The sequence below is a fragment of the Calidris pugnax genome, unplaced genomic scaffold (assembly GCF_001431845.1).
Source record: "Calidris pugnax isolate Ruff unplaced genomic scaffold, ASM143184v1 scaffold68, whole genome shotgun sequence".
NCBI classification, from domain to species: Eukaryota; Metazoa; Chordata; class Aves; order Charadriiformes; family Scolopacidae; genus Calidris; species Calidris pugnax.
In genome coordinates, this window is record NW_015090921.1 from 2,594,173 (window position 1) to 2,606,921 (window position 12,749).

The window sequence follows — 12,749 nt, forward strand, 5'->3', positions numbered from 1 at the left end:
AGGGCAAGTGAAGGACACGCTCGTGGCACGGGGGCTGTGTTACCCATCAGACTCCCAATAGGAGGAAGCTGGATTTAGCCCAAACCCCTCTGGTTTCACCCATTCCAGATGTTATTCAGCGGTGGCTGGTGTGTAGTGGGTGAGGTGCCTCCCGTAGTTACCCAGTTCAGGTGGGTTTGTCTTTCCAGCAGCATTTCCAGCCTGGCTGGAAGATTCAAACATGGCTTTGCAGAAGGGGCTGGCTGGGGCCTTTTGGCAGCTGGTGAGTCTGAAGGGCAGGGAGCAAGTGCCCTGGTGGCACCGAACTGCTGAACGCTCTGAGGACCACTGCCTTTCCCTGTTGCAGCAGCACGAGGCCTTTTCTCCTCCACCAGGCACGTGTACCTGGGTTGGTTGGCACAGACCGCCTTTGCTAGTTGTCTTTTTGAGCAGAACTTTCCCCAGAGCAGTGTGACAGACAGCGTGGCCTTGAGGGAAGGTCTAGGAGCTGAGGCTAACCCTCACCCTGGAGTGCACCAGGCCTGGATTACGAATTTCTGCCCAGGTGCTGAGCACTCAACGTGCCAAAGCTGTGAGGGAACAGCAATTCCATGCCAAGGGCCTTCACCCTGTCTCCTCCTTGCTTTGTACCTTCCCTTCCATCCTACCATGGAAGCCCTGGTCAGATGCATCCTGGATGCCCTGGGCACGGCTGGGGAGATGAGGTTGTCCATGGGGCAGGCACAGAGCTTGGTGGAGCTGGCACTTTCCCAAAGCAGCTGCAAGACCGTTAGGACATCACTGTTGGTTTTGGGTTGCAGCATCCCTGTTACCTGAGCTCCTAGAGATCCCTCTCCTTCTCCTGGGCCCGGCGTGGTGTTGGTAGGAAGCTTCTAGCCTTACTTCCCTGGGGTGTTGTGTCTTTATCTCTCGTGCCTGCGTGCCTGGGCCAGCCCTCCCTGCCGCGTCTGGCCACAGGGACAAACCTTTTGGACCAAGCAGAACTCATTTTTTAAAAAGCTACTGGATTCTAAGTAGAACTTGCTTTTTCATCGTATTTTAGCCTGCCTTTAAACACTGACCAGAGGTCAGTGCCACAGTTGTAATCGAAATAAGTGATGTCTGCTGCAGGAATTCTGGAAATTGCTCTTTTTGCTAAGCTCTGGAAGGGGGATGGATGGGAATGCAGGTCCAGCCAGCTCTCCAGCTGGCTCGGAGGAGGACACCAACACGTGGGTGGGAAGCAGTGAGCAAGAAACCAAGCATGACTAAGGCTGGAGCAAGAGATGTTCTAGGAGTGGGCTGGGTCTGATCCCATCTAAGATACCAGGGGGACGTTGCCCCGTGGGGGCTACAAGGCTGTTTGGTTTCCCTCTTCCAAGAGGGGGAGTCTTCCTGTTTGTCCAGGATATGAATTGAGTAATGAAATAAATGTTTTGGAGATGGAGATCCTCGGCTCCTAATTCACCTGCGATCTCTGCTAGAGGGAGTTAGCAGGGCTGACGTGCTGTGGAGGAGTAATCTGGGATGGACAGTGTGGAGAGAGGTGGAATTGCCCCAATGTTTCTTTCTGGGCAGCCTGGGAGGAGCGTGGAGGCTGAGGGAGCCCAGTGCAGCCCCTCTTTCCCTGCAGGCACCCCACTTTGTGTAGACGTCAGTACGGGGGGAGACCTGGTGCTCTGACTGTATCTGCAGCTGACACTGGCTTTGCTTATATCCCCCTCAAGGAAAGGCAAACCCAGGTAACTTCTCCAAACAAGCCCAAGGTGGGCAACTTGGAAGGGGAAGTGCCTGTGTGCTGGGGGGTGAAGCCTTGGTCCTGGCACATTCCAGCCCTGTGGAGCAGCAAGGACCATTCCCTGCCCAGTGGTGAGAGGAGCAGGGCTGGGGGAAGCTTAGAATCATAGGATGGTTTGGGTTGGAAGGGACCTTTAAAGATCAAGTTCCAATACCCCCAGGAACATCTCCCACCAGACCAGATTGCTCAAAGCCCTGTCCAACCTGGCCTTGAACCCCTCCAGGGATGGGACAGCCACAGCTTCTCTGTTCCAGGGTCTCACCATCCTCACAGGAAAGAATTTCTTCCTAATATCTAGTCTAAATCTCCCCTATTTCAGTTTAAAACCGTTACCCCTTGTCCTATCGCTCCACTCCCTGGTCAAGAGTCCCTCCCCCTCTCTTCTGTAGCCCTTTCAGGTACTGGAAGGGTCTATAAGGTCTTCTTGGAGCTTTGTCTTCTCCAGGCTGAACGACCCCAGCTCTTTCAGCCTGTCCTCATAGAAGAGGTTCCCCATCCCTCTGATCATCTTCATGGCCCTCCGCTGGACCCGTTCCAACAGGTCCATGTCCTTGCTGTGTCGAGGACTCCGGAGCTGGACACAGTGCTCCAGGTGGGGTCTCAAGAGCACAGAGGGATAGAATCACCTCCCATGACCTGCTGGCCATGCTTCTTTTGATGCAGCCCAGGATGCATTTGGCTTTCTGGGCTGCCAGTGCACACTGGTGGCTCATGTTGAGCTTCTCATCCACCACCACCACCCAAGTCCTTCTCCTCAGGCCTGCTTTCAATCTATTCTCCGCCCAACCTGTATTTGTGCCTGGGCCTGGTTGAACTTCATGAGGTTCATTCCAGCCCACCTCTCCAGCCTGTCCAGGTCCCTCTGGATGGCATTCCTTCCCTCCGGTGTGTCAACCGCACCGCACAGCTTGGTGTCACAAGCAAGCTTGCTGAGGGTGTGCTCAATCCCACTGTCCATGTTGCTGACAAAGATGTTGAACAGCACTGGTCCCAGTACTGACCCCTGAGGAACACCTCTCATCACTGGCTTCCACTTAGACATCAAGCCATTGACTGCAACTGTTTCAGTGTGGCCATCCAGCCAGTTTCTGATCCACCACATGGTCCATCTGTCAAATCCATGTCTTTCCAATTTAGAGACCAGGATGTCATGTGGGACAGCATCAAACGCTTTGCAGAAGTCCAGGTAAATGACATCTGTTGCTCTACCCTTACCCACCAACGCTGTAACACCATTGTAGGCCAGCGAATTTGTCAACCATGATTTGCTCTTGGTGAAGCCATGTTGGCCCAGGTAAATGACACCTGTTGCTCTACCCTTATCCACCAACGCTGTAACACCGTTGTAGGCCAGTGAATTTGTCAGCCATGATTTGCTCTTGGTGAAGCCATGTTGGCTGTCACCAGTCACTTCTTAGTTTCCATGTGCCTTAGCAGAGATTCCAGAAGGATCTGCTCCATGGTCTTGCTGGGCAGAGAAGTGAGACTGACTGGCCTGGAGTTCCCCAGGTCTTCCCTTTTCTGTTTTTGAAGATGGGGGTTATGTTCTTTTCGAGTCAGTGGGAACTTCACCAGATAGCCACAACTTCTCAAATATGATGGCAAGTGGCTTAGCAACTTCATCTGCCAGTTCCCTCAGGACCTGTGGATGGATTTCATCACATCCCATGGACTTGAGTACCTTCAGGTTCCTTAGATGGTCTTGGACCTGATCTTCTCCCATAGCAGGTGGTTCTTCATTCTCACAGCCCCTGGTTTTGCCTTCTGTGACTCGGGTGGTGTGGTTACAGCCCCTGCTGGTGAAGACCAAGGCAGAAGTCATTCAGTACTTCAGCCTTCTCCATATCCTGGGTGACCAGGTCTCCTGTTTCCTTCTGGAGAGGGCCCACATTTTCCTTAGTCTTGCCTTTATCTCTGACATACTTGTATAAGTTTTTCTTGTTGTCCTTGGACAGATTTAATTCTATCTGGGCTTTAGTTCACCTAATCTGGTTCCTGGCCTCTTGGACAGTTTCTCTGTGTTCCTCCCAGTTTACCCATCCTTGCTTCCATGCTGTGTGGGCCTCCTTTTTGCTTTTGAGCTTCTGCAGGAGCTCCTCGTTCATCCGTGCAGGCCTCCTGACTTTTTTGCCCGTTGTCTTCTTTCTTGGGATACACCACTCCTGAGCTTGGAGGAGGTGATCCTTGGATACTAGCCAGCTTCCTTGGGCCACTCTCCCCTCTAGTCCCTTTTCCCACCTTACCCTGCCAAGCAGATCCCTCAAGAGGCCAAAGTCTGCTCTCCAAAGCTCAGCTCCTCTCCACCAGGAGAGCAGGGATTGCTGCGAGTCTCCATGTTCTGGCTGGAGTTTGTTTGGTGGGTGCTGGTTTTTTTTTTTACTTCTCTCTCTATTTTTTTTTTAATTTTTCTTTTTTAAAGTGAATTCTTGAAAGAAGGTGTCCTTTTTTTTAGCAAAATGGAGCCTGGTGCATCCCCTGCAGGCAGGGATAAGAGCCTGCTCCAGTTGGGTGCCTGCAGGGAGTGGATTTGGAGGGTGTTCAGGAACCTGCTACTGCTCATGGTGGGAAAGTGCTTAAGTCCTGGAAGGGATCCAGAGTAAATATCCCCTTTTCCTCTGCTGCTCCTCGTGCTGGAACTGCTGGGGGGGGGCCCTGGGGCAGGCACAGTGACCAGGGCTGCTTTTCTCCTGCCGGCTGCTCTCCCAAAGGGCTTGTAGATCCCTCCTGGGACTCCAGCAAGGAATGGGCACGGGCCAGCCTGGAGCTTGTGCCGGGTGAGTGGCCACCAGAGCTCACGTTAGCCAAGCCCAGGGGGTTAAATCCCCCTCCTCAACGCAGGCAGGGCTCTGGCTGGGCTGGGTTTCTCTGCCAAGGGTAGGTGGGGGACAGGATCTCATGAAGGTGCTGGTCTTGGTGGGTTTTCTTGCTGTAGAGCTGCCCAAGGGTCTCTTCCCTGGTTCATCTTTCAGGTTAGTTATGAGCCATGTCTCCTTTTTGGGGGGTGGGGGGTGGTGGTGTTACTTCCTCCATTTCAACCCCCTGCTTTTTAGCACCCACCCCCCTCCCCTCTGCTCAGCCTCCTCCTGTCTTAACGGCCTCTGCTCACTCCCTGGCCCAACCTGTGTCCTCATACCAGACCTTCTGGGTGGCTTTGGCCATCTGGATGGATGCCTTCTGGCAACGTTTAATAATTGGGGAGAGATAATTGAGGGCCAAGTTTGGTCCCCGGGTTCTCTTTTACACAGGGGGGCTCCTGTGCAAAATTTTTGGCTTTTTGCTTTTGTTGCTGGTGTTCCCCGTTGCCTTTTTTGTTGTTGTTGTTGTTTTGTTGCTGTTTGTCAGGTGCAGGGCTGAGGTTTTCACGGTTCACATGGTTTATTTCCTTCTAATCCGCACCCACCTTCGATTTCACAGTTTGCACTTTTTGTATTTCAATAAAAATGGAAATGTAATCCCAGATGCAGGTGTGTCTGTCCAGTGGGCAGCAGCTGTGGCACATCTACAAGAAGGAGAAGCAAGGCTGGCCATGCTGCCAACCACAGCCCTGAGGAGAGGGAGGAGTGTGGGTACGGACCAGCTCCTGCTGAGTAACTCTGGAAGAAATACCAGTTTGGAGGAGCCTCAGGCTGGAAATGGAATTAAACCAAAAAATGAAGTGTTTCAAGTTTGGTTCTTCCCTGAGCAGGGCCGGGCTTCCTTGTTACCATCTCCCTGTCACCACTCAAGGTGGACTCAAGCTCGTGGTGTCACCAGGTGTGGAGTTGGAGCCAGCTGCAGGCTCTCTGGTTGGGATTAGCTGGCTAAGTGTATCCTGGTGGCCAGGAGAAGTCCAGCAGAGGCCTCCACCTTCTCTAAATTGACATGGGTCACTAACTCCTGGATGCACAATCTTCTGGTCAGGATCACTACACTCCACCCCTTGATCCACCTACACTTAACTGCCTTTTCCTAAAGACACTGTGATTTGTTGGCTACATCCGTAAGCTTTTTGGCTACTTGAAAGGCTGTTGAGTGCAAAGTGATTACTACAATTAACAGTGCAGGTGAAGGGAACCCAATAGCAGGTGGGAGAAAGGGAGTTGAAGGGAGAGCACTGGAGCTAAAATGGCCACTGGCCTTGTTGTCTGGATGGTGTGTTCATGTTGATGTTAACGCTTTCAGCATCTATAAAACAGCTTTTCAGTTTTAATTACTGATAAGCCATCCAATTAAAGGCTTCCCAGCCTTGCTGGTTCTCCTGCTGTGTGTCGGGGTGACTCGTCCCAAGCTGTCCCCCCTGGACCAGAAGGTGGAGGTGGTTTTGGTGTCTGTTCACAGGTAAGACTTCGTGGTCAGAGTTATTAACTTCCGTACCCACCGTGGCTTCCTGGGCTGTACCTCAGTTTGAGAGTTGAGGGGTTGTTTACTGTTTCTCTGGAGCTTTTTCACCTGGATGGAGCTTTTGGCTGGAGGCTGTGATTTTCCAGCCCTTCCCAACCCTGCGTTGGGGTCAGTGTGGTATCTCAAGGCTGTTATTTGGAGAACACTTGTCTTATTTTAAATACATGCAACAGGCTCAACGAGTTGGGGTCAGTGTGGTTAATACACTGGTCCTACAGCAACATCTCAAGGCTGTTATTTGGAGAACACTTTTCTTATTTTAAATACATGCAACAGGCTCAACAATTGCCTGGTGTTGGATTGTTTATGACCTCGGCCATTAATCATCCTTTTACAACAACTGTTTGCTTTCTCACTTATTTGCTGATGTTTTTTCCCAATCCCTTCTCTTACTGGTGCTGTGGTAGATACTGAAGGCTCAGATCCCCCAGGACATTTATGCCAGTTTGCCAACAATTCATTTCCCTACCCCCATTTTGCAGTGTCTTTTGTAAATGTGTGAAATGATACACACACACACATATAACGTGGATAGATCAGTATCTATAAGGCTCAGTGGGGTGCTTGGTTTTGTGTTTCACTTCCTGAAGATAAGATTAAGAAGAGGTTGCTATTAATAGTCACCCAGGTTCCCCACGCTACACTATTTCCCCTCATTGTTCCTTCAAATATACAGTCATTTTTCTCCTTTTTTTCCCCATTCCTGCCATTCCATCCACTTTCTCTTCTTTATAACAACCAGACGCTCTTTACACTGCAGCTTAAATCAGCAGTGGTTAGTTTTACACAGGGATTTTTAACCATTTTGCCTTTCCTTCAAAGGGAAAGGAGTCAGCACCTTCCATGGTGTGGTGTGTTATAAAGGGTTGACTTTAAGCAACGCTAGAACCCAACTGTTCAGTTTGTCTCTCAGAGGGGCACTGCAGGCAGCGGGGTCTTTCCCCAGGGGTACCCGTGATAACTTTTCCCCCATCTCACTGCTCTCTCCCAACCCTTTTATCAGATCAAAACCTTCCCACCCTCCTTTTAAGGCTCTAGCTCTGATAACTTTTCCCCATCTCACTGCTCTCTTCCAACCCTTCTATCAGATCAAAACCTTCCCACCCTCCTTTTAAGGCTCTAGGAGGAACCAAGTGCAATGCAAATTTTTCTGGTGGTTGAGTTTTGGTTGGGTTGGTTTTCCCCCTTTTCCCACCCCTTTCTTTTGAAGACAATATTTCAGCTGGGGTGGGACACACAGATAATTCAATCTCCCAGTTCGTTGGGGAGGGTCCCCGTGGCCAAACACCGTGGGACTGTCCCCATCTGGGACCAACAGGCCACCCCTTCCATCTTCTCCTCATCATCCCGTGTCCTGGAGAAGAAAGGCTGAGAGGTTGGGACCGCCCCAGAGCCCGTCACTACACGCAGAGAAAAGCCCAAACCAGAGCACTGCTTAGGTAAAAGTTTTATTGGAAATTCTTTGAACACTTAAAGTACATTGGAGACTATTTCCAAAAACGATACCATTTAGGAGCCTTTCCCCTCCACCCAAAGTCTCTGTAACTCAGCAGCTACGTCCATACTGTCCTTAATATAGAAGGGAGCAGCCGGCTGCTAAAATCACCAGCCCTCAGAGCCCCAGCTGTGGCAGCCCACGGCAGCACCTCCATCTGAACTGAAGCAGAGCATTTGTGGTCAGGGAACCCGACGCCGAGATGGAGCCACGACGTGTTGAAACTGAGGAAACGTCCCGAAAAGAGGCGCAGAACTCAACCCCGGAGAATCTCTTTATTGCTATGGCCATCCAGCTCCACACCAGCAGCTTCTACGGGCACATTTCCAGCCTTTGGAAGTAGGAAAAAAACAAACCAAACCCAACAACGTGCCACGCTGATGTTCCACCTTATGAGACGTGGGAGCTGGAGCCAACGAGCACGAGGATTTGGCTCTGGGGACCTTCTAGGCAGGATCAGCAAGAATGGTGAGCTTTCTGCCAACTCCACAGCTTGTCAGCAGGAGAAGAGGACAGCAGGAGCACTTGGCTAGATGAAGTTCAACCCAGTCTGTCCTTCTCCATGTGGACGGTGTGAAACCAGAGCTTTAGCTCATCTCTGCAGCCCAGATGGTATCGCTGCCCCCAAGCACAGCTGGTACGTTGAGAGAAAGGTGACAGCAACCACTTCCTACCTGGTGGCAGAGACTAACTTCATGAGCAGAGGTGAAAACCAGCTGATCTATTCATTCCTCGTGCTCCTGTGACCTTTTCCACCTGTAAAACAAGGTGGCTCTGGCTGCAGGGATGAAGTATTTGTTGAACCCCAGGTAACTCAAGCCTTCTCGTGAGCTGTTTGCCTTGGAAGCTCTCTTAGAAGCTCGTGCATCTGATTTTGCAAGGATTAAGCAATTCCTGTGTGAGGCTGCTGAAAAGCTGAATTGGTTGAGTAGGCTAAAAAGGGTCTGGTGAGTAGTTTTCCTTCAATACGAAAAGCTGAATTGGTTGAGGCTAATAAAGGTTCTGGTGAGTAGTTTTCCTTCAATAAAGCTCTCACCTACAGTTTTTGACCTCTTCTACAGAACACGTCCCTCAACAAAGAAGCTGCACAAGTTCAAAGCTTTGTGTTGCTCTGACCTGACAAGCAGCTCTACTCTGAACTTTGGGTCCTGGCCCAGAAATTGTGTTCTGGAGAGGAGGTGGGGTTCCCTGGCAGCTGCTGGCAATCTCTTTTCTTTGAGAAAGCAGCCAAGTGGAAGAAGCTGCCACGTTGCACTAATGAGAAGGTTGGTCACTCCAGCCGCTCTGAGGAAATTAAGATGGTTCTTCAATACTGAGGCAACACAACCCCACTTCTGGAGAAAGAAAAGGGAAGTGTTTTGGGACAGTAAGGGGTCTTGCAGTTGCTCACTAGTCACACGTGGGAGGGGGAGAGAGAACCAGGAGAGGACCTACCTACCTTATCTAAGTTTCTGTTTAGTGTCACTGTTTCTCCTCCCATCCTTACATCAGGCAAAAGACACGCACCAGCCCAATGAACCACCGAGCGCCGTCAACCACTCACACTGGTGATAGCCACATCATTAAAAAAATAAAATTTCAGCTAATCAAAACCCAGCTGATTAAAAAGTACCGTAAGCTCCCCCAAAATGTGCTTCTTTAAAAAGCTGCCTTCTGAAGGGCCGAAGAACACTCCAAATTCATCCCTGCCCATCAGAATACAGCTTTTTACCTAGTCCCCGTCACTCCACCCCACCACCAAGGTGTGCATTTCATTCTAGCAATGGGCCCTGACTGGCTGCAATGGACACACAGTCCCCAAAAATGAGTATTATATCAGAATAATCAAGTCTGTCTTAGAAAATAAATATTTTGGATATTTTCCTGCAAAGAGAGACCAGTCTCACTGGCCAGGGTTCCGTGGCACACTTGCTGGCTGCAGTGATCCAGGGCAGAACGACCCGCACTTAACTACATGAAAACAGAACATCTTTTTAAATATAGGTTTCTTTAAAAGCAATAAATATTTCTCGATTCTTAAGATCATCTATTAACCAGAAAGCGGGAAGGTCGGCGAGGGTTAGAGGAAAAGAAATCTGGGGCTAAGACTGACTCCTAGTTACATAACCCTAAAGAAATAGGATTCCTAGTATTTACAGTTACATTTCCAAAGCAGAGATTAATGAATTCAGCACGGTGACAGCTGCTGCGTGCGGGCTGGCCGACCGGCAACGCCGCCAAATCCGGCACGGCCCGGGGTCAGTACGCTGGGGAAGGAAGGGATGGAGAGCACTTCTGGGTGGTTTCATTCCCCCTTAACGATGGCCTCGTGCAAAAAAAATGACCGTAGAGACCCAGCTCCTTAAGAAGCAGGAGAACAAAAGGTAACTTGTATGACACGGGGTCCCCGAAGCTGATATCCCCTCCAGGCACTCACGCTCAAGTCAGGATGAAACGCCCCCGTTCTGCAGAATGGATGTCCCAGACTTAAAAAAAAACAACCAACAAAAAAACCTTGTTGAATCTGCTGAACTCACAGGCCTTTGGAAATGAGCCAAAGCTTTCTACGCTCTTAACAGGATCACGGACCGTAGGAAAAACAAAAAAAAGGTCTCGTTAGCAAGAGCTACAGGTGGGGAACCAACAGTAGGACCTCTGGAGGAAGCGTGTGGCAACTTTTGACAAAGCCCCTCCACGCAGAACGGAGACCCAAGAGAAAATAAGGTTCATTCGTTGGAGTTTGGCTTCCCCTGAAGCTACTGGAGTCTTGAATTTGAAACTGAGCGTGAGCAGGAAAAAGCAGCCCAGAACTAGGCGGTGGTGTCAGTTGAGGAGAACCAGCAGATGAGCTGTGTCTGCTGCTGAGGACAGCAATCGATGAAAGCTCACTGGATGGAAGGGACTAGTCGAGGTGAGACGAAAGGCAGAGCAGGGGCGACAGAGATACTCATTGAGGTCATTCTCCAGGATGCCTTGAGGAGGAAGAACTGCTGCAGGAAACCAGCTTCACTGCAAGGTTTCTACAAAGGCATCAAACTCTTTGACGTTTTTCTCGTGGACTGCCAGCTTCTCTGGTAACGAGTCCTGGGAGGACAGAGAAGGGGGGAGATCAGTGGAGATCAGGGCCCGTTCACAGCAGGTAAAAGGAAACTTGAAAACACATGCTTTGAGGCAAAAATGCTGTTTCTGAGCCGTGCAAGCCCTCCCCACTGCTCTGGGCTCCACCTCCCACGTGCACAAAGCCACAAGTCCTCTAGCAGCACCCAGCCAGTGACCCCGAGGAGGGCACCCTGCCCAGGGTGTGTTTGTTCTGCAGGAACAGCAAGTGCACTGGGGCCTCACCTTGTGCAATTCCCACCACCGGCTGCGGCGCAATGACCTGCTGGTGTCACTGCCTTCATGGAGCCACCCGAAGCTCTGAGCTTTTTGGGTTAATTTTTCCCCACAGCACGTTGCAGTGCCTGCAAGCCCAATGCCTCACTCACCCTCAATGTGAGTTTCACCAGCCCCACCAGGATTTTACCAATACTCTGCTCTGCACTGGTGAGGCCACAAGTGGAGTACTGCATCCAGTTCTGGGCTCCCCAGTTCAAGAGAGACAGGGAACTGCTGGAGAGAGTCCAGCGTAGGGCAACAAAGATGATTAAGGGATTGGAGCATCTCCCTGGTGAGGAAAGGCTGAGAGAGACTCGACTCTTTAGCCTGGAGAAGAGAAGGCTGAGGGGAGACCTTATTGATGCTGACAGTATATAAAGGGTGGGTTGAGGGAGGATGGAGCCGGACTCTTTTCAGTGGTTCCCAGTGACAGGACGAGGGGCAACGGGCACAAGCTGGAACATAAGAGGTTCCACTCCAATCTGAGGAAGAACTTCTTTGGGGTGAGGGTGGCAGAGCCCTGGAAGAGGCTGCCCAGGGAGGGTGTGGAGTCCCCTTCTCTGGAGATCTTCAAGCCCCACCTGGATGCTCCTGAGTAACATGCTCTGACAAGCTCTGGGCAATCCTGCTTCAGCAGGGGAGTTGGACTAGATGATCTCTATGGTCCCTTTCAACTCTAAAATTCAGTTAAATTCAGTAAAGATCAGGCCCAGTTTGCCACTAAGTTTGACACACCAGAGCTGGGATTATCAGGCCCAGTTCACCACTAAGTTTGACACACCAGAGCTGGGATTAGTTTGGGGGGTTTGAATGACACAAAGCCACAGCAGCAGCCTTCAGCTTGAAGATCAGAGGATCATAGAATTGTCTAGGCTGGAAGGGACCTTTAAGATCATCGAGTCCAACCATCAACCCAACACTGCAAAAGATCTAGCACAACAAACAAGGCTTTAAGTAGTTACTAGTGAAACAGGTTTTCTATAGTACAGAAGTTTTCAATGCCTGGTTTGCACCTCTAGTGGAAAGCAGTGGCTTGAGTTGCTCCCCCAGGCTTTCACAACACTGACAGTCTATTTCCAGCTCCATTTCAGCTTCTTTATTCTTAAAATCTTTTCTCGATATACGCCATAGAAGAGAGGGTCACTGATCTATGCAATCAGTCCACTGCAGCTGCAGTTATTGATTCATTAAATTCATTAAACTATCTTCTTAAGTACTAACATAGAAAAAGCCCAGTCTTTCGACATGAACTATCATCAACAAAGCAAATTAGAACTTTAGTTCTAATTCAGGCACCAATAGTTCTAGTTCAGTCCAATTTCACACTAGAAATAGTGTGAAATGCCTGAAAGAGAAACAGACCAGTTTCAGAGGCTCGTGTGTGCCATTACGTTTGTCTGAAATACATTAATGGGGGTCTAGATGACCTTTAAAGGGCCCTTCCAACCCAAACTATGATCCTATGAAGACGCGTCTCTTTTCAAACTAGGAATAGGGACGTATGATTCCCACAAACAGAAGTTTTGGGGTTCCATACCAAATCCTCTGCCATGGACTGCGCTCCAATGTCGATGGAGAGGCTGCTGAGTTGAGGGGGGTTCTGAAACTCACGGTAAAAAGTCCCCAGGTCCATTGGAAGAATGTCATCTTTTGAAAATGCTGGTTTCTAGAATCAGAGATACCGCCGTTAATTCCCATTCAGAGACTCTGGCTTCCCTTTTGTCATAACCTCAGGTAAGGTCA

At 50.1% G+C, this 12,749-nt stretch overlaps 1 protein-coding gene across 6 annotated transcripts in view; it reads right to left on the reverse strand.

Moving 5' to 3' along the window:
* Positions 1–9,655: 9,655 nt before the first annotated feature.
* The window catches only part of ATG13 (autophagy related 13), a 35,495-nt gene continuing 32,401 nt past the window's right edge, over positions 9,656–12,749 (reverse strand). For all 6 annotated transcript variants that reach the window (XM_014950282.1, XM_014950280.1, XM_014950281.1 and 3 more), the window contains one exon: positions 9,656–10,715. In XM_014950282.1, the coding sequence (XP_014805768.1) occupies positions 10,638–10,715 (78 nt within the window). In that variant the 3' untranslated portion in view covers positions 9,656–10,637. The remainder of the gene's footprint in view (positions 10,716–12,749) is intronic.